This window comes from Carcharhinus amblyrhynchos, chromosome 20 (genome assembly GCF_965287045.1).
Source record: "Carcharhinus amblyrhynchos chromosome 20, sCarAmb.v2.hapA, whole genome shotgun sequence".
Taxonomy (NCBI): Eukaryota; Metazoa; Chordata; class Chondrichthyes; order Carcharhiniformes; family Carcharhinidae; genus Carcharhinus; species Carcharhinus amblyrhynchos.
Window position 1 is genome coordinate 27,233,807 of NC_137343.1, and position 24,051 is coordinate 27,257,857.

Here is a 24,051-nt window from a genome sequence, read left to right on the forward strand (position 1 = left end):
CACAGGAACAGGACATCAGAAGATGTGTCAATACAATTAGCTGTGCATCTTCTAAGGGCCAGCTGTGAAGTGGTTGTAGCTGAATCAGGCTGTGGTAATAAAGCTGATTAACCGAGTCAGCTAATTTCACAGCAGAGCCACAAGCCTAATTACAGATTGAATTTGGAGGAGGCTATAAATGAATACTTGTAAGACTTCTTCCCTTTTTGCAGAAAGATTAGTTGATTTAATCACGTTTACTTCTGTTCTGGCGTCCAATAGTATTAAGAGTTCATTGTTTGAAAACTATGAATGGTGGCACAGTGGTTACCACTGTTACCTCACAATGCCAGGGATTGGGTTCCATTTTGGGTGACTGTATGGAGTCTGCACATTCTCCCCCTGTCTGCGTGGGTTTCCTCCAAATGCTCCAGTCTCCTTCCACAGTCTAAAGATGTGCAGGTTTGGTGGATTGGCATGTTCTATTGTCCCTTTACTATCCAAGGATGTGTAGGTAAAGGGGATTGGCAGGATAAATAGGTGGGTTTATTGGGATATGGGTTTGGGGTCTAGGTGGCATGCTGTGTTGGAGAGTTGATGCAAACTCAAATGGGCTGAATAGCTTCCTTCTGCACTGTAGGGGTTCTGTGAATAGTGTAGAAAATTGTGTGCATGCATAGATTTTCATTTTGGCTAAAACTTTTATCCTTTTTCTCCTCCCACCCTTTGCTGCAGGTGAATGATCCACTGAAATGTAGAACGGGTGAAAATTACCTATCCATGGGACCATCTGTAACCCCTAATAGTAGTACCCCATTTTCCCATGATACTGCTTATTCCAGTTGTCGCCAGGATACACCAAATTCCTATAGCCAATATACGCCACAGTCCTCCCAAAGCACGCCACATACACCAAGGTTGGGAACCCCCTACTCGCAAGATTCCAGCTATTCCAGTCGACAGAGCACGCCAGCTTATTCTTACTCCCAAGAATCTGGGTACAAATCCAGAAGACCCGAATCTAATTATCAAGATTCCTTCAGGAGGTTGGGGCACCATTACTCTCACAACACCGGATCTTACAGAGCTACTGAGCTATCAGTCAACGCTTACAAGTCAGCTCGCTCAGAGAGTGGCTCGTATTCACATAATCCTTCAGCAAGCCAATCTGGGATAAGCTACCAGTCAGCCTTCTCACCATACCAAAATGTGCATTCTGCCCAACCCCTGTATTCCCGCACTCTGGATCAACAACATGGTCAGACATCCAGAGATCATGATTACAGAAGACCTGTGCCACCAGCTGAAACTTTTGGGCATAACAATACCAACTTGGACACTGTGCCTGTAAAGGAGAAGGCAGAAGATCCAGTTTCTTCGGAGGGTAATGTCTCAAACGATAAAACGCCCGTTTCCGTTAGCAAATCTCCTGAAAGGGCTGCCACTCCTGAGGCCCCAACGTCTGAAACGCCAAGTAGTTCAACACAACCCAACAGTTTAGACTCCCGTATTGAGATGTTGCTGAAGGAGCAGCGGACAAAGCTTCCTTTCTTCGACCAAGAATCTGATGTCGATGTTAAAATGGAGCATAGTCCCATATCCTCTTCTTCCTCCCAGCTTTCGCCATTACCGCTTCCTGGGTCAAATACCCACTCGCTTCAGCGAGGTCCTACTCCGTCGTCCCGTCCTTCCAGCACGGGTCTAGAGGATGTTAGTCCAACTCCTCTCCCAGATTCAGATGACGAGGATCCTATTTTTGAAACTGCTCAACAGAATCAAAGCTCTCGGTCTGCATCAGAGGCCAGTATGACGCCTGTTGACCAGTCTAGTCAGATGAGTAGATTTTCCACATCTTCAGATGGTAGGACTCCTGCAGTTAAAGCAGAGAGCTGTGAAGCAAGCAAGGAAACGGCTGAACCTACACCACCTCCTGATACACTGGAAGAAGTAAGTAAAATCGCTTTAATGCCTAAAGTTTGCATTATAATTTAGAAACACGTTGTGGTCAAACATAATCTCACAAAATTCCTAAGAGTTATTTACCTGCTATAGGAAGGATGTTCGTAAACTGGAAAGGGTGCAAAAAAGATTTACAAGACTGTTACTGGGACTGGAACGTTTGAATTATAAGGAGAAACTGTATAGGCTGGGAGTTTTTTTCCCTGGAGCGTAAGAGGATGAGGGGTGACCTTATGAGGTTTATAAAATCATAACGGGCATAGATAAGGTGAACAGCCAAGGTCTTTTCCCCAGGTAGGGAAGTCCTAAAGTAGAGAGCATAGGTTTAAGGTAAGCAGGAAAAAATTTGAAAGGGACCTGAGGGGCAACTTTTTCATATAGAGGGTGGTGCCTGTTAAAAGAATTTGGACAGGTGCATAGGAAATGTTTGAAGGATATGCAGCAAACACAGGCAAATGGGACTAGTTCAGTTTAGGAAACCTGGTTGGTATGGACAAGGTGGACCAAATAACCTGTTTCTGTGCTGTATATCTATATGACTACAGATGCAGGATATCTGTGTTTTGTTTGGTGATGGAGTCGGTGCGTGGCTGGAATTTAATTCCATTTGTAAACTTGCTGTCTCCTTTTTTAGGCAGAGATGAGGATTACTTTCCCTATCAGGGTTGTTTCGTTCCCTAGAAAACAGCGGAGGCTGAGTTTTCTAGATTTTGATGGATAAAGGAGTCAAGGGTTGGGGGATGGGAGGCAGACAGGAAAGTGGAATAGAGACCAGGGGGATCTTACCAAATAGCAGAGCAAACTCGAAGAGCCAACTGACTTAACCCTGCTCCCTGTGTGACAATTAGAACGTTTATATTGCCGCCATACCTACGATTTAGTTTCATGTTTTTTGTTGGGTTTCTTATAGAAAGGACTTTAGCCAACCACAATATATATACTTGTATAGTACCTATAGCATAATGAGATGTCCCAAGATACTTCACAGGAGCAATATAAAACAAAATATGATACTGAGCACAAAAAGATCTTACCAGATTACCAGAGCCTTGGATAAAAAGGTAGGTTTTAAGCATCTTAAAGGCGGAAAGTGAGGTAGAAAGGTGGAATTGTGCAGGGAGGACGTTTCAGAGCTTAGGCGCTTAGTAGTTCCTGATACAGTGGTTGAATGATTAAAAGCAGGCATCCTCAAGAGGCAAGATTTAGAGGAGCGCATAAACTTTGGGAGTCAGTTAGCTCAGTTGGCCGGTTAGTGATGCAGAGCGATGCCAACAGCATGGCATCAATTCCTGTACTGGCTGAGATTATTCGTGAAGGCCCCGCCTACTCAACCTTGCCCCTCACCTGAGATGTGGTGATCCTCAGGTTAAATCACCACCAGTCAACTCTGCTGCTCAAAGGGGAGAGCAGCCTATGGCCATCTGGGACTATGGCAACTTTACCTTTGTTATATTTTGGAGGGTCGTGGTGGTGGTGGTGAAACAGATTCTAGAAATAGGGAGGGGCGTGACTATGCAGAGATTTGAAAACAAGATTGAAAGTCTTAAAGCAAAGTCGTTGCTTCATTAGGAACCAATATAATAGGTGAATGTGCCTTGGTATGAGTTGGCACAAGGTGCAGAGGTTTGGATGACCTCAGGTTTTACCCAGGGTACAATGTGGGAGAACAGCAAGGAGTGTAGTGTTGGCAAAGTCTAGAGGTAATGCAGGCATGAATGGATTTTTCTGGTTTTCTGTTTTTTTAGTAGAAATGGTCTTGACTGTGTCCTAATTCCTAACTATAAAATTTGGTGTGGAGATGCTGGCGTTGGACTGGAATAAGCACAGTAAGAAGTCTCTCAACACCAGGTTAAAGTTCAGCAGGTTTATTTGGCAGCACCAGCTTTCGGAGCCCCAAGCTCCTTCCTCAGGTGAGTGAGGAATTGTGTTTACAAACAGGGCATGTAAAGACACCAAACTTAATTTACAAGATGATGGTTGGAATTGCAAGTCTTTACAGGTAATCAAGTCTTAAAAGGTACAGACAATGTACTCACATTGTCTCCACTTACATTGTCTGTACCTTTAAGACTTGATTACCTGTAAAAACTCGCATTCCAACCATTATCTTGTAAATTAAGTTTGTGTCTTTATATGTCCTGTTTGTGAACACAATTCCTCATTCACCTGAGGAAGGCGCTTGGGGCTCTGAAAGCTAGTGCTGCCAAAAAAACTTGTTGGACTTTAACCTGGTGTTGTGAGACTTTTTACCATAAAATATGGGTCAGAGTTGTGCAGCAGATTTTCAGACTGCTTTTCAATGGGTATTGTGTGTGGGGAAAGTAGACCTTAAGTTTCAATAAATTGCAGCTGTTCAATCAGAAGCTAAGAGATGAGATAAACACATAAGGGCACATATTGCCAACAATTAGACCAATATACTGGATTAATACTCTTTGAAAAGTGTGTACAAATAATCCTGAATTCACTACAGAGTAACATTATAGCACGAAACCAGTTCAGTGCGAATTATTCTACTCAATTTTATAAATAACCATGAGATAGCTTCTACATGAGGCAACAATACTTTTAGAATCATCATAGAACCTTATGGCACAGCAGGCCATTTGGCCCATTAGGCTTGTGCCAACTTTTTGAAAGCACAATCCAATTAGTCATTCTGCTCATTCTCCGTAGCCTTAACATTTCTATTCCAGGTCCATTACTGTAGAATCAACTTCTATCATCCTTTCAGGCAATGCTCTCCATTATATGATTTACTAAATAAAAGTAATTTTCCTGTCTCCCCCTTTTTCTGCCAGTTATTTAAAATCTGTGTCCTTTGATTACTAACCTGTCTGGCATTGAAAACAGCTTCCCCTTTTTCTTCAAAACTCCTTCTCGGTTAAATCCTTCCTTAACATTCTCTACCCTTGGGAGTACAGGCAGGTGTTTGTTTCTCATCACCATCTGCATCTATTCCTTTCATAATCTTAAGTAGTCCAATAAGACCACCTCTGAACTACCTTTTTCTCCCTAACATAAGCATTCCTAGTACTTTCAGACACTCTCTGGGTTGGCAGAGTGGCATAGTGGTTAGCACTGCTGTCTCACAGCACCAGGGACCTGGGTTTGATTCCCAGCTTAGAACATTGTCTGTGTGGAGTCTGCACGTTCTCCACGTGTCTGCATGGGTTTCCTCCAGGCGCTCTGGCTTCCTTCCACCATCTGAAAGATGTGTTGATTAGCTGCATTGGCCATACTAAATTCTCCTTCAGTGTACTAGAACAGATGCGGAGTATGGTGACTAGGGGAGTAAATTCATTGCAGTGTCAGTGTAAGGCTACTAAATAAAGCTTTCCTTAAAGCTTAGACACTGCATTTCATCTATCACTATAGTTGCCCTTTAATGTAATGCTCCAAGACAAGGTGTTCTCCTCTCTATAATGATGCCCAACCTGCCTATATTACTCTTGGTAGGGCAGATCAGTGCTCTTCACAGCTGTCACATCCTGAGATTTGTGCTTAATCTTTCAAGCTAGATATCCTAAGCTCCTATTTATTTTGCCAGCAATACACATGGTGCTGATGGTTTCAGGATGCTTTCTACTAAAATCCCAAGATCGCGCTGCTGTGTTGTCTGTTTCATTTGGTTTGCCCACTGTTTGTTTCCATTCCCTACTTTTATGACTGTATTTCTCTGTGTTAAATGATATCGCTCACCCCTGTGGCAAATTTTCCCACCCACTCCAGATTCCTCTTCACCTACATCCAAGAGTTCTAAATAGGTGGTTGCAGAGATAGTGGATACACTGGTAATGATTTTCCAAAATTCCCTAGGTTCTAGAATGGTCCCAGCAAATTGGGAATTAGCAAAGATAACTGCTACACAAGGAAGGAAGAATAGAGAATACAAAGAGCCACAGGCCAGGTGGCTGACACCAGTCGTTGGGAAAAGGCTGGAATTTATTATTCACAAAGTCTTAAAAATTCACTTAAAATATGGTAGTATCAAGCAAAGTCAACATGATTTTACAGAAATGGAGTTGTGTTTTACAATTTTTATTAAGAGTTCTGGATGTAACTGATAGAATAGATAAAAGGGAAATGGTAGAGGTAGTATGCTTGGATTTCTCGAGGATTTAGTTATCTTATTTTCATAAGATGCCTCACAAAAGGTTAATACAAAAGCTAAGGGCTCATGGAGTTGGGGGTAATATATTAGCATGGTTGGAGGATTAGCTAACAGGAAGCAGAAAGGAGGGATAAACAGGACATTTTCACATTGGCAGGATTTAAACTGGTGGTGTGCTGCTAAAATATATATTGATGATTTGGATGAATAAAGACTGAGAATAATTATTCAAATCTGCAGATGATAATAAAGTTGGGTGGGACTGCCAGCTAGAAAGAATACAGAGAAGGGCTGCAAACAGATACAGATACGTTAAGTGGATAGACAACTAGATAGAGTATAATGTGAGGGAGTGAGAGGTTATTCACCTTGGTAATCTTCTTTGGAATCCATTTGTCTCAGGAGATGATGGACTGCACCCAGGGTGTATATCACTTACATAAGAACATAAGAACATAAGAAATAGGAGCAGGAGTAGGCCATCTAGCCCTTCGAGCCTGCCCCGCCATTCAATAAGATCATGGCTGATCTGTTGTGGCTCAGTTCCACTTTCCCGCCCTCTCCCCATAACCCTTAATCCCCTCTCTTATCAAGAACCCATCAACCCGCTTCTTAAAAATATTTAGCGAGGCAGCCTCCACCACTTCAACGGGCAGAGAATTCCAGAGATTCACCACCCTTTGAGTGAAGAAGTTCCTCCTCAACTCCGTTCTAAACCGCCTCCCCTTTATCTTGAGGCTGTGCCCCCTAGTCCTACTGTCTTTTTTGAGCGGGAAGAGTCTCTCCACCTCTATCCTATCCATCCCATTCATCATCTTATACGTCTCAATGAGATCTCCCCTCATTCTTCTAAACTCTAACGAGTACAAGCCTAGTTTATTCAGCCTCTCCTCATAGCTCAATCCCCTCAACTCCGGTATCAGCCTAGTAAACCTCCTCTGCACTCCCTCCAGGGCCAAAATATCACTTCTGCACTGAATATGGTCTGTGGCATTAGAGGCCAATTCACAAATGGCAGTCCCTTCCCCAGCTGGCACAAATGAACAGTATTATCCTAAGATCAATTGATTTTTTTTTAACCTTTGGCTGGCTTCCTCTTCTGTCATCTGGTCATTTCTTTTGCCCTCTGCCTTTCCCATGCCCTTCCAGACTGCTAGTCTCTAGGCACTGCAGTCAGCAGCAAGGACTTTCCATGCATCGACACTGACCCTGGGCACCTTGAGGTTTTACTTCAGGATGTGGGTGATCTGTTGGTCTCATGCCAATAGTAAGCTCACCATGAAGCATGTCTTTGGGATAGGGCTGTCATCCATTCAGCACACGTGATCCAACTATCAGAGTCCCTGCTTGCTTGTAAGAATAATAAAGTCGATTATTTCTTAAAAGATGCGAGATGTTGAAGTTGAGAGGGACTTGGGTATATTTGTACACAAAGTTAGCAAGCAAATGGTTTGTTGGGCTTTATTGCAAGGGGTTGGAGTTCAAGAATAAGCAAGTCTTGCTACAATAGGGTTTTGGTGAGGTCACACTTCGAGTACTGTGTGCAGTTCTGGTCTCCATGTCTAAGGAAGGATTATACTTGCTTTATAGATAGTACAGCAAAGATTCATTAGATTGGTCCTTGGGATGAGCAGCTTGTCTAGTGATGAGAGGCTGAGTAAATTACATCTATACTCTCTGAAGTTTAGTGGAAGGCAAGATGATTGAAACATAGCAGATCCTGAAGGGGTTTGAAAGGTTTTGACACAGAAGTTACTTTTCCCAACTGGGAGATCTAGCACATGAGGGGAATAGCATCAAGATAAGGGACTAATCGTTTGCGGCTGAGGTGAGAAGAAATTTTTTCATTCTGAGGGTTGTGAATCTTTGGAATTGTTTTCCACTGTTGAGTATATTCAAGACTGACTGAGATTGATAGGTTTTCGATTTTCAGGAACCTGAAGAAATGGAGAGCAGACCAGATTTGATTTGATTTATTGTTGTCACTATGTATTAGTATGCAGTGAAAAGTATTGTATCTTGCATGCTATACAAAGTATACTGTTCATAAAGTACACAAGGGAGAAGGAAAGGAGAGGATGCAGAATGTAGTGTTACAGTCATAGCTAGGATTTAGAGAAAGATCAACGTAATATCTAGTAGGTCCATTCAAAAGTCTGATGGCAGCAGAGAGGAAGCAGTTTTTTGAGTTGTCTGGTACGTGATCTCAGACTTTTGTATTTTTTTCTGTCCTTTTGTAATTTTTTCCCGACGGAAGAAGGTAGAAGAGAGTATGTCAGGGGTGCATGGGGTCCTTGATTATGCTGGCTGCTTTTCCGAGGCAGCAGGAAGTATAGACAATGTCAGTGAATGGGAGACTGGTTTGAATAATGGACTGGACTTTGTTCACGACCCTTTGTAGTTTATTGTGGTCTTGGACAGAGCAGGACCATACCAAGTTGTGATACATCTGTAAAAGTTGGTGTGAATCGTAGTGGACATGCTGAATTTCCTTATCCTCGTGAGAAAGTGGAGAAGTTGGTGGGTTTTCTTAACTATAGCGTCAACATGAGGGAAGGTTGTTGGTGATCTGGAAACCTAGAAACCTGAAGCTCTCAACCCTGGAAAGTGGAGATGTGGTAGAAGATTAGCCATTATTTCAGTGGAGCAGGGCTGTATTTCCTGTGTTCTAATGTTCTGTGCTACTGGTGCAGATTTTTACTGCTATTTATAATGGATCCCAAATTGATACTAGTCAAAAGTGAAGAGCTTTGTTACTCTCCCTTTTGCAAGTTTATTACTGCATTCAAACATAGCGTCTCTGGACAGGTGAAGGGCAGGAGGTTTAAGGGGGGATACGAGGAAAAGCTTTTTTACCCAGAGGGTGGTGACAATCTGCCTAGGAGGGTGGTGGAGGTGGGTTGCCTCACATCCTTTAAAAAGTATGTGGATGTGCATTTGGCATGTCATATCATTCAGGGCTATGGGCCAAGTGTTGGTAAATGGGATTAGGTGGGAAATTTCTGACATGTTGGTGTAGACTCAATGGGCCGAAGGGCCTCTTCTGCACTGTATGATTCTATGATATTGATACTTGTGGTACTCTGACACCCTCTTGCCATGTAGTTGCTAGTTCCTTAATAACTGTCCTTTGCATCATTTAACACAGCTAATTAGTTATCTGCTTTAAAAGCTTAAGTCTATTTCATGTCTTTCTATGTTGTAATTTTCTGTATGGTCGTACGTCAAAGTCCTTCCTAAAGGCGAGGTATATTAAATTTACAGACTTTCTACTGAGCTAACATGATTACATATTCAAAAAAACCCAATGGCATGAATTCTTTTTTTCACTTTTCTTCCATTTCAAATATTCTGTTACTTCCTGACTGTGAATGTCAAACTCGAGTTTATAGATCCCTGGGCTACCCTTCCGTCCATTGTTATAAATTGGTGCCAGATTGGACGCTCTACTCCAGTGCTCTTTCCCAGTTTGGCCCCATGCATGATCTCAGAGAGAAAACTTTAGTGGAGGTATCGAGTGAGGAGGAAGAGTAGCCACCAGTTGCTCGGAGGAGGGTGGTAGTGAGCAGCCAATGCTGCTTTGGAGCTCGCGACACCAAAGTCTTGTCTTATGGGTTGTGACCCACTGGGAATCTCTGCCCTGGTCTTTGGCAGATTTCCTGTATTTAGTGAATCCTTTGAAATATCCATAAAGATGTGGTCAGTCTCTGATGTCCCTTTCTTTACTAAGCAGGTTTACGCCTATAGTACCAGGTTCTTGCTTCCTTTGTCTGGTCACTTCTTTGTGGGTAATTTTCTCCTTGTCTTTTTAGACAGAGTCCTCTAATTCATAAAACAATCCATAAAAAGATTACAGTTGCTTATTTATTAATTACCAAAACTTTCCTGGATATCCCCCTACCAGGGGTCTCACAGTTTTCTATATCCCATTTGACTTTCTTAACATTTTTCTTGCATTTTCTTTTCCCCCTTCATTCCTTTGGGAAGATGCCTTCCCTCCAATAAACCATCTCTTCACAGCAGCATATTTCAGGGGTGTGAAAGGGGTGATGTGTGAGTAAGCCTGTATCCCATCATCTTTCTGTCCTGTTGGCTCTTAGAAAGTGCTGTGCACTGGGGAAATGGATTCTGGCCAACCTCAACAAGATTTTGCACATTTTTCTATACTTTTTGGCTCTGATAACATACTTGGACTTCCTGACTTTGAAGTAACTTTGATGGAGAAGTACCATTGGTTGCCTTGAATACCTTCCGCAAAGTCTATCTACCCTACTGCAAGCCAACTTTCCTTAAATGTACCATCAGTGCTTCTTATTGAACCAAAAATATAAAAAGTTAAATGCAGGAGGGATGGTGGAAATTAATTGTAGGCTCGTGTAGTTTATGATACTTTGCATCTATCTATGACCTCTAGCAGGCTGTTGCACTACATCACTGAGGAATAAAATACAGTCTGTAAGCACAGTTCCTTTCTCAAACTGCTGAGGATCATACATTTTTAACCACAAATCCAGGTTCCAACTGGAGGATATCCAAAATAACTTAAATGTGTACTTATGGTAGGGGTGAGAACCACATGCACACAACTTCCCGACAGTTTCACATTCAACATGTGCCCTCATGATGAGTTTGAAGAAGCAAGTTGTGAATTAGATGGTGATGCTGTGTTTTCTGTGATGATAGGACATGTGTTCACCTCCAATGTGGTGAGTATTTAAGTACTGCTGGGATACATGGAGGGATAATAAGCGAATGTAAAGCCTTTCCCCACGATCCTAAAGGAATTCCAACTTATCCCACTTGTATATTTTATATCAGGTATTTACAGAGGCCTTAACATGACTCCTGAGACTGACACAAGGGAGAGATGAGGCAATTTGATAATTATGTGGAGGAAGGAGAGTGGGAGGGAAATAAACTAAAAAAAATGGAGAGGGAAGAAGAAATTTCAAGTTGGGAGGAGTGAGACTTCCTGCTGCTAGATCAAAATCTTTATTCTATTCATGTTCCTGGAGTAATTTACCTAAACGTAAGGGTGCCTTATCCCTCAGGCACTGCTTCATAGTGGGCCGGGATTTTGGAGCTGACTCTTTGAAAGGTTTACGTTCAACGGAGTGTAGGTAGGATGGAATTGGCAAGATTTCTGATGTGTAATGGCATCCTGCTGGTCCCTCCTTCATGGAGAAGGAAGTGAATGCAAATGGAGCCTTCCTCCTTCCTGTTTAGGAATTTTTCTGAGGAAAAAGCAGTGGGGACCTGGTGGTCTTAACCAGGATTCTGGCCTCTGTGCCCAGAATATACCCTCCTAAACCAGGAGTTTTGGAACTCTAGTTTTCAAAAGTATTTTGGGAGAAGTTATGTTAATTAAAATAGAGGACCAAATCTGTCAGACCTAAAGACAAAATCAGTACTTTTTTTTCCAAATATGGAGTGATGCACCATTCCTGAATGCAGTGGTTTTCAACCTTTTCTTGGCTGAGAAACCCTATAAATATATTGTGAAATTTTTTGGAACTCTAATCCTCCCTCCATATATAATAAAACAAAACTTCAAAGTAAAGCATCAGTGAATGAATTAAAATGCCAAAAGTTTAATTATTTTTCATTTAAATGGAAGAAGAACACATCTTTAAAAATTGGTACAAATAAATTGATACAATTTTCAAATTACTTAAAAATTACATGGAGCCCTTTAGGGATGCTGGCAGAACCCTTGGATTTGGAACGAACCTTGGTTGAAAAAAGCACTATCTCAGTAGGCAACTGGATAAAAGCAATACCTTTTCTTTAGTTTCAGCTAGTAAGGATTTGATACCAGTCTAGGCTGACTATTCTCAGTAAAGGCAGCAGCAGGGTGCTGGAGTTGACTTCAGCATTCTCAGCTTGAGGGGAAAAATCATTGAGTTCTTGCTCTTTGGCTTTGATATTAATGCAAAAGCAGGAAGGGTGCAGTGGAGCAGGCTGCAGGCAGAGAACTTAGCAAGGCCAGAGCCCCTCAACATTTAATGGCAGGGCCTTATTTCAATGGATGTTTGCTGTCTCCTACCAGATGCCTGGCTAGTGGGTGATAGTAGGAATTTTGTGTTGAGAAGCTGCAGCTGGCGGTTGGTGAAGAAGGCCCTGGAGTGTCAGTGGACGGAAAGCTTTGCAGGTGATTGGGAGTTTCAACTAGCTCAGAATGGGGGCTGAGGAAGCCCAAGGACTCTTTAGGGTTCTGGGGAAACCCTGCTTTCTCCCTGATCTGAGACAATTCTGAGAGTAGATGATCTTAGCTTAATCAGTCATGATTCACCCTGAATCTCCCTCCTAACATTCAGTTCATTTTGACCGCTCAGCGCAGATTTGTCATAGAAGGACCAGAGTGGGAAAGTAAAAAGTATTGAAAAGAGAGACCAGCAGCTAACATAAAAGGGAATGCCGAGTTCTTCTATAAGCATATAAATAAGGGACAAAAGAAAGAGTAGGGATGAAAAAGAGGACTTGCATGCAGAGGAAGGAGAAATAGCAGAAGTATTAGGTGAGTACTTTGCATCTGTCTTTACAAAGGAAGAGAATGCTACCCAGGCCAAGATGAGAGAGGAGGTAACTGGTATACAAAAAGAATTTACAGTTGAAAAGGAGGTGGTGTTAAAAAGGCTATCTTAAAATTGATAAGGCACCATGACTGGATGAGATGCATCCAAAGATGCTGAGGGAAACGAGAGTGAAAATTTTCAAGGCACTAGTGGTGCCTGGGGACTGGGGAATTGTGAATGATACACCCCTGTACAAAAAGGAGTGTAAGGATAACGTCGGCAACTATAGAGCAGTCAGTTTGACTTTAGTGGTGGGGAAACATCTGGAAATTATAGATCAGAATTCAATTAATACTAAAGTGCAGAATAATTAAGGAATTAAAGGACAGTCATTAAGGGACAGTCATGTTTAACAAGCTTTCTGGAGTTCTTTGAGGTAGCAGAGAAGGTTAATAAGGGCAATTTGTAGATGTAGCATATATGGATTTTCAAAAAGTATTTACCATACAACACACTTATGAGCAAAATTCTAGCTCATTGAACAAAAGGGAAAGTAGGCACTTGGATCATCGGGGCAGTGAGGGCCTAGTGGTATCATTGCTAGACTATTACTCCAGAAACTCAGCTAATGTTCTGGGGACCTGGGCTCAAATCCTGCCACAGCAGTTTGTGGAATTTGAATTCAATAAAAAATATCTGGAATTAAGAATCTACTGACGACCATGAAACTATCTGGTTCACTAAAGTCCTTTAGGGAGAGAAATCTGCTGTTCTTACCCAGCCTGATCTACATGTGACTCCAGAGCCACAGCAATGTGGTTGACTCTCATCTGCCCTCGGACAACTTGGGATGGGCAGTAAATGCTGGCCGGGCAGTAAATGCTGGCCAGCCAGCAACGTCCATGTCCACAAATAGTTAATTTAAAGAAAAAAAAAATTGATTGAGTGACAGGACACAGAGTAGTGATAAATAGTTGTTATTGAAATTAAAGGTAGGTTTATAGTGGAGTTCTCCAGTGGTGAATATTGGAACCCTTGCTCTTTCTGATATACATCAATGACCTAAACTGTGGCATTTAGGGTATGATTTCAAAATTTGCAACTGATGCAAAGATGTTTTGAATTTCAAAAGGGCCATGCTGGTGGTTTGGGAAGACAAGTGACAAATGCAGTTTAGTACAGAAGTGTGAAGTGATTCATTTTGAAGAATATGGCTAGACATGTAAAACAAAAGGAAAATCTCAGAGGTGCAGCAACAGAGGACCTTGGTCTACACGTACATACGTCATGAGAGATGGCAGGACAAGTTGACATAGCAGTAAATAAAGCGTATAGTAACTTGGGCCTTACTAATAGGGACATTGAGTACAAGAGTAAGGTGAACATGTTGAACTTATACAAAACACTAGTTAGGCATCATTAGGAGTACTGCACTCAGCATTGGAGAATGTACAGTGGGGTTTCACAAGAATGATTCTAGGGATAAAGAATTGTAACTGTGAGGATAGGTTGAAAAGACTTGACTTTTCCTTGGAGAAGGGAAGGCTGAGAGGAGACTTCATAGAGGTGTTCAAGATCCTGAGTGGGGTGTGGACACGGTAAATATGAGAAACTGTTCCCATTGAAGAGAACATCAAGAACTAAAGGTCACAGATTCAAAATAATTGGCTAAAGGAAAGTGAGGAAAAGTGCTTTCACCTTAGGGTGGATGGAGTCTGGAACAAACTTCCTGAGAGACCGGTGGAGGCAGCTTCAATCGAGGCCTTCAAAAGGGAATTGGATTGCTGTCTGAAAAGGAAGCATGAGCAAGGTTATGGGGATAAGGCAGGGTAGTGGGACTAGGTAGAATGTTCTTTGAGAGTCAGTAAAGACTTGATGGGCTGAGTGACCTGGACTGTAAAGATACTGTGATAGCGTACTGTTGAATTGTGTCCATGTTGGATGAAGGGAGCGTCCCTCAAAAGAGAAAAAAAAATGCCTTTTCATCCAGACAGAAAGAGGGAAGAAAGCAAATAAAGGATGTTGGCCTTCGAAGAAATGCTGCTGATGGAATTAGATTTGCCACCACTTTGGAAGTTCCGAGGAGCCCTGAGTGAATAGTCTGGAATCTGACGGATGTAACTGGAGATATCCAAACTTCAATTTCCAGTTGATTTGTTATGAGTTGAATCCTCAATTTGGCCAATCAATGATTTGATCTGATATTCTATTCTGTGCTGCTTCATGTTAGGCCTGGACCAGTATTATACTAAACTTTGTGACAAATGAGGTTCCAGAACTGGATTGAAACACAACCTTTTGGATAGCAATCTGATGTACAGTAAGGTGAATAGTTTGTTGAGAAATTGAACACTCCTATTTGGTCAGTTGAATACCATTATAATCTCACATGTATAATATGTTTTGCATGTACGTAATTGAATTTTTGTAAGAATTGCTCATTTAGAAAACAATTGGCACAAGTTCATAGGTAACAATCTTTACCTATTTAGTATTTTATTAATTATCAAACCTTTTCATTTTATTTTACTTTTCTTACGGTGTGCGTTTTCACAAGCCATAAAAAGTTGTGTTCTGATCATTGAAGTATAATTGGCTGCAGCTTGTAGCCAGCTTGCGAGTCTCTACTGGGATGTATGCCTGTAGATATCTTGATTCTGCGTTGTAGCAGAAACGCAGAATCGCCAAGCAGAAACTGATAGCCAAGTTCCACACACACGAGGATGACCTCAATTGGGATCTTGGGTTCATAACGCACTATCTGTAAGCCCCATGTCATGCCCAGGCTTGCAAAATCTCACTAACTGTCCTGGCTTGAGACAATTTACACCTCTTTAACCTGTGCTTAACCTCTCTCCACTTGCATTACTTGTTAAGACTCACATTCCAACCATTATCTTGTAAAGTGAGTCTGGGCCTATATGTCCCTTGTGAACCCAACTGTTCACTCGCCTGATGAAGTAGCAGCGCTTTGAAAGCTTGTGCTACCAAATAAACCTGTTGGACTTTAACCTGGTGTTGTGAGACTTCTTACTGTTCCCACCTCAGCATTTCCACTTCATGCCTTTTAAACTAATTGAGCTCTCACTCCCAAATCAAAATGTCTCTCTGGACTGCACTTCCTTACAAGTAGTGTGGATATCATGTGTCCAACTAATTAAGCCCATCTGATTTGTTTTTGATTTGATTTATTATAGTCACATGTGTTGGGATACAGTGAAAAGTATTGTTCTTGTGTGCTATACGGAAAAAACATACCATTCATAGAGTACATAAGGGAGAAGGAAGGCCGAGGATGCAGAATATAATGTTACGGTCCTAGCTACGGTGTTGCGAAAGATCAGCTTAATGTATGGTAGGTCCATTCAAAAGTCTGATGGCAGCATGGAAGAATCTTGAGTCGATTGGTATGTGATATCAGATTTTTGTATCTTTTTCCTGACGGAAGATGGTGGAAGAGATTATGTCCCAGCATGCACAGGAGACATCCTGCCTTGCTTCCCCTACTGACGCAAAATCTGAAAAACCCCCATATCCAGCATGCATCTAAATTGAACATACTGCAGCAATGGTGCAACTGAGGTTAAGGACTGTACATTGAGTTCAGTACAGTAAGAGTTACAGTACTGTAAGTAACTGCTGGCTCCAAGTGGAGAGGATCTCCAAGAAGATCGCGCATATCGACACAAACATCAAATTTCTACAAAGATGCAAGAATTCTTACCCCAGTTCAATGCTGGCATCTCCACATATTGAATTCAGTGGCAGAGGCACAGATCAGGGGCTTGCTCTGTCTTTGGCATCAAGCTTTTTGAATACTGTTGCAAATGTACCCATTCAGTGAGCATTCAAACCTCCTAATTTCAGCTCTGCCAATACAGTGGAGTAAATTTTCTGTTCCCTCCTGCCGCAGGAATCGTAGCAGTTGGGACATAAAATTTGGTGGATCGTGTAAAGATTCTTTGACCTCTGGTGGGAATTTCCGGTCTTTGGGGGTGTAAAGGTGGAAAATCCCAGCTGTTGTTTAGAAAATTGAAAGGCAAAATCAATTTTGATATTGTTTAATGCTCTATTTTGTTCAGAACTTGGGGAGAACCTCCCTGCTCTTTTTTGAACAGTGCGTACCTGGGAGGGCAGATAGGGCCTCTGTTGAATCTCTCTGCTGAATGATGCATATGACATTGTATTAACCTCTTAGTATTGCATTGGTGTTGACCGGGATTATATGGTCAGATCTGTAGGGTGGAAAGTCAACTCGCAACCTTATCAATCAGATACGAATATACAGCTAAGCCCAGGCTGGAGGCTTAATGGGCCTGGCAATGACCACTTTCTTCCACTCTTCAATGACATTGTCATCACCTAGTCCCAATTGAACAATCTGTGGACCTGCATATAGCCACCATGTTGATGTGATTGGTCCAGTTAAGGTTCCGGTTACTGATAACCTTTAGGATGTTGATGGTGTGGGAATAACAATGCTGTTGAAGTCTGGGGAGATTGTTATTTTTTCTTGTTGAGAAAGTAGTCATTACCTGCACTTGGGGGTTAGCCTTGGCTTAATGGTAGGGCTCTCAGTCAGATGATTTTGGACTTGAACCCCATTAAAGAGAATGCCCACATAATCTAGACCGGCACCACTACAATTGCTGAACAGTATATTGCCTTAATAGTGCTGTTTATGACTCTTTTTACATTAACATTGTGATAAGTGGCAGGGCTGATGAAGCAGTAATTGATTGAATTTGATGTGTTGTCCCTTTTCTGACTGAACGTACTTGGGCAATTTTCCATGTTATCTGGTAAATGCTTGTGTTCTGTCTTTGCTATTCAAGCGACTGGTTCTGGTGTGGAATTCTTTAGGAGCTATAGCTTTCGCCATGTCGTGTGCTGTCAAATATCTGTGCCTTTAACACTGGATAGTGGGGTGTAAACACTAATTTGATTGAAGCATCATGTGAAATCTGATAATTTAAGAACTTTTTTTGCTCCAATGTTCTGCAAATGGCACCAATTTATAATTATTTTGCCAAAATACATCAGTTAATTTTTTTGGGGGAGCTGGTGGAAATCAGTTATTTTGTGTCAACTTGCTACATTCTAATGAGTGAAGGTAACAAAACAAAAGTGAATTTAAAATAAAAGCACCTTTGGAACCAAAAAATCATCTTCTCTCAAAATCTTGGTGGACAGTGAGAGCCTTTTACCTTGGATGGTGATGGCTAACACAAGGGGACATAGCTTTAAATTAAGGGGTGGTAATTATAAGACGGATGTCAGAGGTAGGTTCTTTACTCAGAGGGTAGTAAGGGTGTGGAATGCCCTGCCAGCAGCAGTTGTGGACTCGCCAACTTTAGGGGCATTCAAATGGTCAACGGATAGGCATATGGATAACATTGGAATAGTTTAGGTTAGAGGGTCATTAGATTGGTTCCACTGGTCGGCGCAACTTTAAGGGCCGAAGGGCCTGTACTGCGCTGTAGTGTTCTATGTTTTATGTAAACAGTCCTGAGATTGCAGCACGTCATACACGGAGGTGGTGTTGCTTCACAATTCCACAACTCCTGTCAACACAGCCCTGACTTCAATTGGGCTGGGATTTTTCTGGCACCGTTATGGTGATGGGATCCATCATAAGAGATTCGGTGGCCCAGCTTGATCCCAGAGGCGGACGGAGCCAGAGAATCCGCCCTTGGTCTTTGCCAGAGAAAAGAATGGGATGAGGCAGCTATCTCCTGGGCACGTTGGGAGCAAAAATGACAGGGGGGCCAAAAACTTGCTGCTGTTTGCTTTGTAAGAGATGGCTGTGGAGCATAATAAGGACAAGGAAAGGAAAGGGTGCAGTGACTCGCCTCTTTTACCACTCCACACTCAGTTAAAGCAGAGGTTTTGGATTTTAAAACGATGCTGTATTGCCAGTTTGACTGTGTGCAGTTGTAAGGATGAAGCCAGACAGGTTCTTGTGTTAAACATGTAAGGGATTACTTCTATTGCTAAAATCCATCCAGATAGATTTCCCAAGCATGCAAAGAGTGAAAGTACATCTTTACAGACATTGTCAGATGTGTAAATGTAGCCAAGAAATAGCTTTTTTCCCATAGATTCATAGATGTTTGTAGCACAGAAGGAGGCCATTTGGCCCATTGTGTCCAAACCCGACCACTAAGATTTGATTACACTAATCCCATTTTCCAGCACATAAATATCTGAATACTTCTTTAATGTTACAAGAGTTTCTGACTTGATCATCCTTTCAAGCAGTGAGTTCAATACTCCCACCATTCTCTGGGTGAAGGAAATTCTCAGTTCCATTCTTAGCCTTTGACCTCTTATCTTAAGTCGATGCCCCCTGGCTTTTAACCCCTCCACTAATGGAAAAAAAGTGCCTTCCTATTCACCCTATCTGTGACCCTCATAATCTTATACACCCCTATCAGGTCCCCTTCTACCTTAATATAAAGGCAAAGTATTGCGGATGCTGGAATCTGAAGTGAAATCAGAAAATGCTGGAAAATCTAGATGCTGTCAGATCTGCTGAGATTTTCTAGCATTTTCTGTTTTATTTCCCTGTCAAATCCGCTGCTCCAGATAGCTCAGACCCTCCAGCATAGGATCCTGGTCTCCTCTGCACTCCCTCCAATACAAACACAACCTTCCTATAATGTGGTGACCTCAACTGCACATAGCACTCCAGTTGTGGCCTAACCAATGCTTTATACCGTTCCAGTATGATCTCCCTGCATTCTATACCTCAGCCATTAAACACAAGTGTCCCTTCCTAACCACCTTATCTATAAAATGAGGAGGCGACGGCCTAATAGTATTATCACCAGACTATTGATCCAGAAACTCAGCTAATCCCAGAGTTCTGGGGACTCGGGTTCAAATCCCACCCTGGCAGATGGTGGAATTTGAATTCAATAAAAAAAATCTGGAGTTAAGAACCTACTGATGACCGTGAAACCATTGTCAATTGTCAGAAAAACCCATCTGGATCACTAATGTCCTTGAGGGAAGGAAATCTGCCCTCCTTATCTGGTCTGGCCTGGCCTACCGGTGGCTCCAGAGCCACAGCAATGTGGTTGACTCTCAACTGCCCTCCAAGGGCACTAGGGATGGGCAGTAAATGCTGGCCAGCCAGTGACGGCCTATGTTCTATGAATGAATAAATAAAAGAACAAATATATAAAAAAAAACTACCTGTCCTGTCACCTTCGGAGAGCTGGGATATACACTCCCAGATCCTTCCAATCTCCAGTACTTTTCAGGGTCCTAACATTCATCAGATAATCCTTTGCATTGTCAGCTCACATTTTTCCAAGTTAATTCTATTTATCGTTTCTCTACCCCCCAGACCAGTCATTGATGTCTTCCTGCAGTCTACACTACTGCCTCCTCACTACTTGCCGCCCTACCAATTTTGGTGTCATCCATGAACTTCTTGATCGCACCTCTTTATATATTTAACATGAGTACATAAGAATTAGGAGCAGGAGTAGACCATCTGACCCCTCGATCCTGTTCAGTAAGATCATGGCTGATCTTTTTGTGGACTCAGCTCCATTTACCCGCCTGCTCACCATAACCCTTAATATATTTACTGTTCAAAAAATTATCTTGCTTTAAAAACATTCAATGAGGTATTCTGAACTGCTTCACTGGGCACAGATTCACAACTGTTTGTGAAGGAGTTCCTCCTCAACTCAGTCCTAAACTGCTTCCCCTTATTTTGAAGCTATGCCCCCTACTTCTTGTTTCACCTACCAGTGGAAACAACTTTCCTGTTTCTATCTTATCTATTCCCTTCATAATCCTATATGTTTCTATTAGATCTCCCCTCATTCTTCTGAATTCCAATTCAAGTCCACATCATTAATGTACACCATAATTAGGTAAAATAAATCAATTGTTTGAGTATTTTGGTTCTTACTGAGGCATTTGATTTTCAGTTGTGGTTGGTATATTCCCCTTTTTCCCTAAATCTCTTGTGTAGAAAGTCTCTGCAGTAGAGATGGAGACATATTTTTCTTCTCAGCAAAACAGGTTTCAGACCTGGGGTGGAATGTTGAGAGGTGGGGATAAGAAAGACAGCCATCCTGCTGCATCACAAACACGAGCTCAGTCACATGGTTTAGTCAGCAGTTCAAATAAATCAGTCGTGAATTCCGAAAGGAGCTGGTTGCCCACATCTGGGCTGATCTTTAGCCATTGTCTCTTTTAGTTGAGGTAATTATTTTTCAATGTCCCAGGCATTCATTCCCTAATGATCCATCCTTTACCTTGATGAGATAAGAAGGAGCTGTTCACACCTCCGGGGTGCTCTTGTCTCTGTTGTAGACTTTATGTCTCCCTGGAATGGAATGCAACTTCACAGGTGCAAATTAGCAGTGACTTCAATGTCCTTTGTTTAGCAGAAGTGTCTTTTTATATATGTGTGACCAGCTGATGAATTTCTGTTCTGTATGGCACATCTTTGTAACAAATGGCATTGACAAAAATCTCCAGACAGGTCAGTGAACAAGGTGAAACTGAAGACTGAATAAAGCTAAATTTTAACTTAAATTTTTTAAAAAAGGCAGACAGGTGCTATTTAAAAAGGCCAAATCAATTTGATGTGCACATACAGTATGATAGCCTGTCAACTCTTCAGCCATTGCCAGATTTATTATTTATGTGCTGAATTTTCTCTTAACTTTTCAGATATTTTGCACACTTTAAACCTATAACTAGGTGGTTAGCACTGCTGCCTCTCAGCACCAGGGACCTTGGGTTCAATTCCCAGCTTGGGTCACTCTGTGCGGCATGTTCTCCCCATCTGTGCAAGTTTCCTCTGGGTGCTGTGGTTTTGTTCCACAGTCCAAAAGACGAGCTGATTAGATGCATTGGCCACACTAAATTCTCCCTCAGTGTACCCAAACAGGCACCGGAGTGTGGCAACTAGGGGATTTTCACTAACTTCACAAAGCCTACTTGTGACACTAATAAATAAACTTTTTAAAAAGATATGTTGCATTTAAGATATTGTATACATTAACTTATGCGCAATGTTTTATCATACAATGTCCTAGCAATGTTAGACTTGTAAGCTTCTTTTGGCAGATAATTTCATCCTTAAATGGTAGTTTACACAGTCCAGTCTTGTGTATGATAGCTTGAAATAAGCAAATTACTGATAATAAATGTAGATTGTTAATCGGCCATGTCTGCTTCTGCAGCTTTTCTTTTTCACTCTTCTGTCAAAATCCTTCTCCATGGCTTAGTTATCTTGAGACGTGCATTTTCTAAAGCTCATCTAGCTGACTTCTCCCTCTTGACCCCTCACGATCTTCAGTCTATCTCAACTGCTGCACATTGAGTCAAGACTCCAGTCCCCTGTGTTTCCCTGGTTTCTCATGACCCAGCATGTCACTTTCAAAACTGTATTTCTGTTTTCCAAACTGCATGGCCTCCGTACCATGACTGTGTTTACTTCATACCCCGACATGCTTTATCTACTCCCTCAACTCCATCATTGGTGTCTGATCGACAACGTTGCCCTTTCTTTAAGTGGGCGGCACAATGGCACAGTGCAAAGCTGCCTCACAGCTCAAGGGACCTGGATTCAATTCCAACCTTGGGTGATGGTCTGTGTGAAGTTTGCACCTCCTCCCTGTGTCTGTGTGGGTTTACTTCCAGAGTCCAGAGATGTGCAGGTTAGGTGAATTGGTCACGATAAATTGCTCCTTACTGTAGATGCAATGGGCTGAATGGCCTCCTTCTGCACTGTAGGGATTCTACATTCTAAGTGAGGATTTCTGTATGTATTTGCTATCCTTCAGTGTTCACAATAGTTTGGACAGAGAATACCATAGTATGGAATTGATTTTGTCAACTTTTGTTTAAAAAAAAGTTTATCTTCAGAGCAGTCAGATTCTTTGCAAACATTTCTGGAAAATGCTGGTGTTATTTGGCTTTGTTTCAGTGTACCAGTTTGCACTGAAATTGGGCAGTAACGGATCTGTAAGAGTGAAGATAAAGGGTTGATGGGATCTTCTGGTCCTACCAAAGATGCCCCCCCCCCCCCCCCCCCCCCCCCCCCCGTGTGACAGGATGGGTGAGCCACACAGGATGCCGTAGACATTGGGTGCTGGAAAACATGCTGGGGGTGGGGGTGGGGGACTAATCCCACCCAGAATTTTTCAATAAGATCTTTGCTGCCACTTTTCTTCAAACGTTTTCGCAACTCCCCAGTGTGTACACCTTCATTTTACACAGTACCGAATGATCTGGTAGTACATATGCATTCAAAGTTAATTTGTTTTAAGCTCTTTAAATATATTAGCCTTAAAACTGTCTTGCGTGGCTATAGGTAACAGTTGGTCAAGGTCAAATTTTATTGCCCATTAACCTGATGATGACCTTTTACTTTTTTTTGCATTCATTCCATTGAGAAAGGAATTCCTTTGTTTCCTTTTTGATGTCAATATCTCTGCAGTGGACATTCCATTCAACTTGGAATCATGGGGACATACATGATGCTATTTGTGGAAACCTGGGAACTTGTTAAAAAATTATAGTTCAGTGAAATCAGTTTGCTAATTTTGGAAATAATGATTCTAAAGAAAGTTTCTATTTGAATTTAAACCAGCATGATGACAAAGTGGTTAGCACTGTTGCTTCACTGCACCAGGAACTCAGGTTCAACTGTCCGTGTGGAGTTTACACATTCTCCCCATGTCTGTGTGGGCTTCCTCCCACAACTTACATGGGTAAAATGAGTATAGAGGGGTATGGACCAAATGCAGGCAATTGGGACTAGTTTAGGGGTTTAAAAGAAAAGGACGACGTGGACAAGTTGGGCCAAAGGGCCTGTTTCCACACTGTAAACCTCCAGTCCAAAAATGCGCAATTTAGGTGGGCTGGCCATGCTAAATGGCCCCTTAGTGACCTGACTTTCATGGGTTAGATGGATTAGCCACAGTTATAGGGATAGGATGAGGGAGAGAGCGTGGATAAGGCACTCTGTCAGAGAGTCAGTGTAGACTCAATGGGCTGAATGGCCTCACTGCACTGTAGGGATTCTATGAATTGCTCCTTTGAGAAACATTTTTAATTGAAAAAAGTCCTGTTGGACCTCTGCTGCTGCCATGCACTTCTGCTATGCTTTCTTCTTTTAATCGGGAAGGCAGATGGGTGACATGGTCCCAGTATATTTCTGGAGCATTGCTTCTATGACTAGCTAATAAGATTTGTGATACTGCAGAATGGGTCTGGCTTAAGCACCATTTCTCCTCTCTCTCTCTCTCTCTCTCTCTCTCTCTCTCTCACCACCATCACTAGCACAGTTAGATCCTTTAACTGGAGTACTTCAACCAGTGAGCTGGATGAAAGCTGTAGTAGTTCACTTCACTGGAATAATATCCAGTTATTTATTTCTAGCCTGGTTTCATTTGTTAATGTTTTATTCAGGAATCTACATTGGCTATTTTAAATACTTCAGAATGA

General features: G+C 42.0%; 1 protein-coding gene across 3 annotated transcripts in view; it reads left to right on the forward strand.

The window, feature by feature from the left end:
• Window positions 1-24,051, forward strand: part of setd1ba (SET domain containing 1B, histone lysine methyltransferase a) — a 161,815-nt gene that overhangs the window by 15,196 nt on the left and 122,568 nt on the right. For all 3 annotated transcript variants that reach the window (XM_080208308.1, XM_080208309.1, XM_080208307.1), the window contains one exon: window positions 715-1,926. In XM_080208308.1, coding sequence (XP_080064434.1) covers window positions 715-1,926 — 1,212 coding nt within the window. The remainder of the gene's footprint in view (window positions 1-714; window positions 1,927-24,051) is intronic.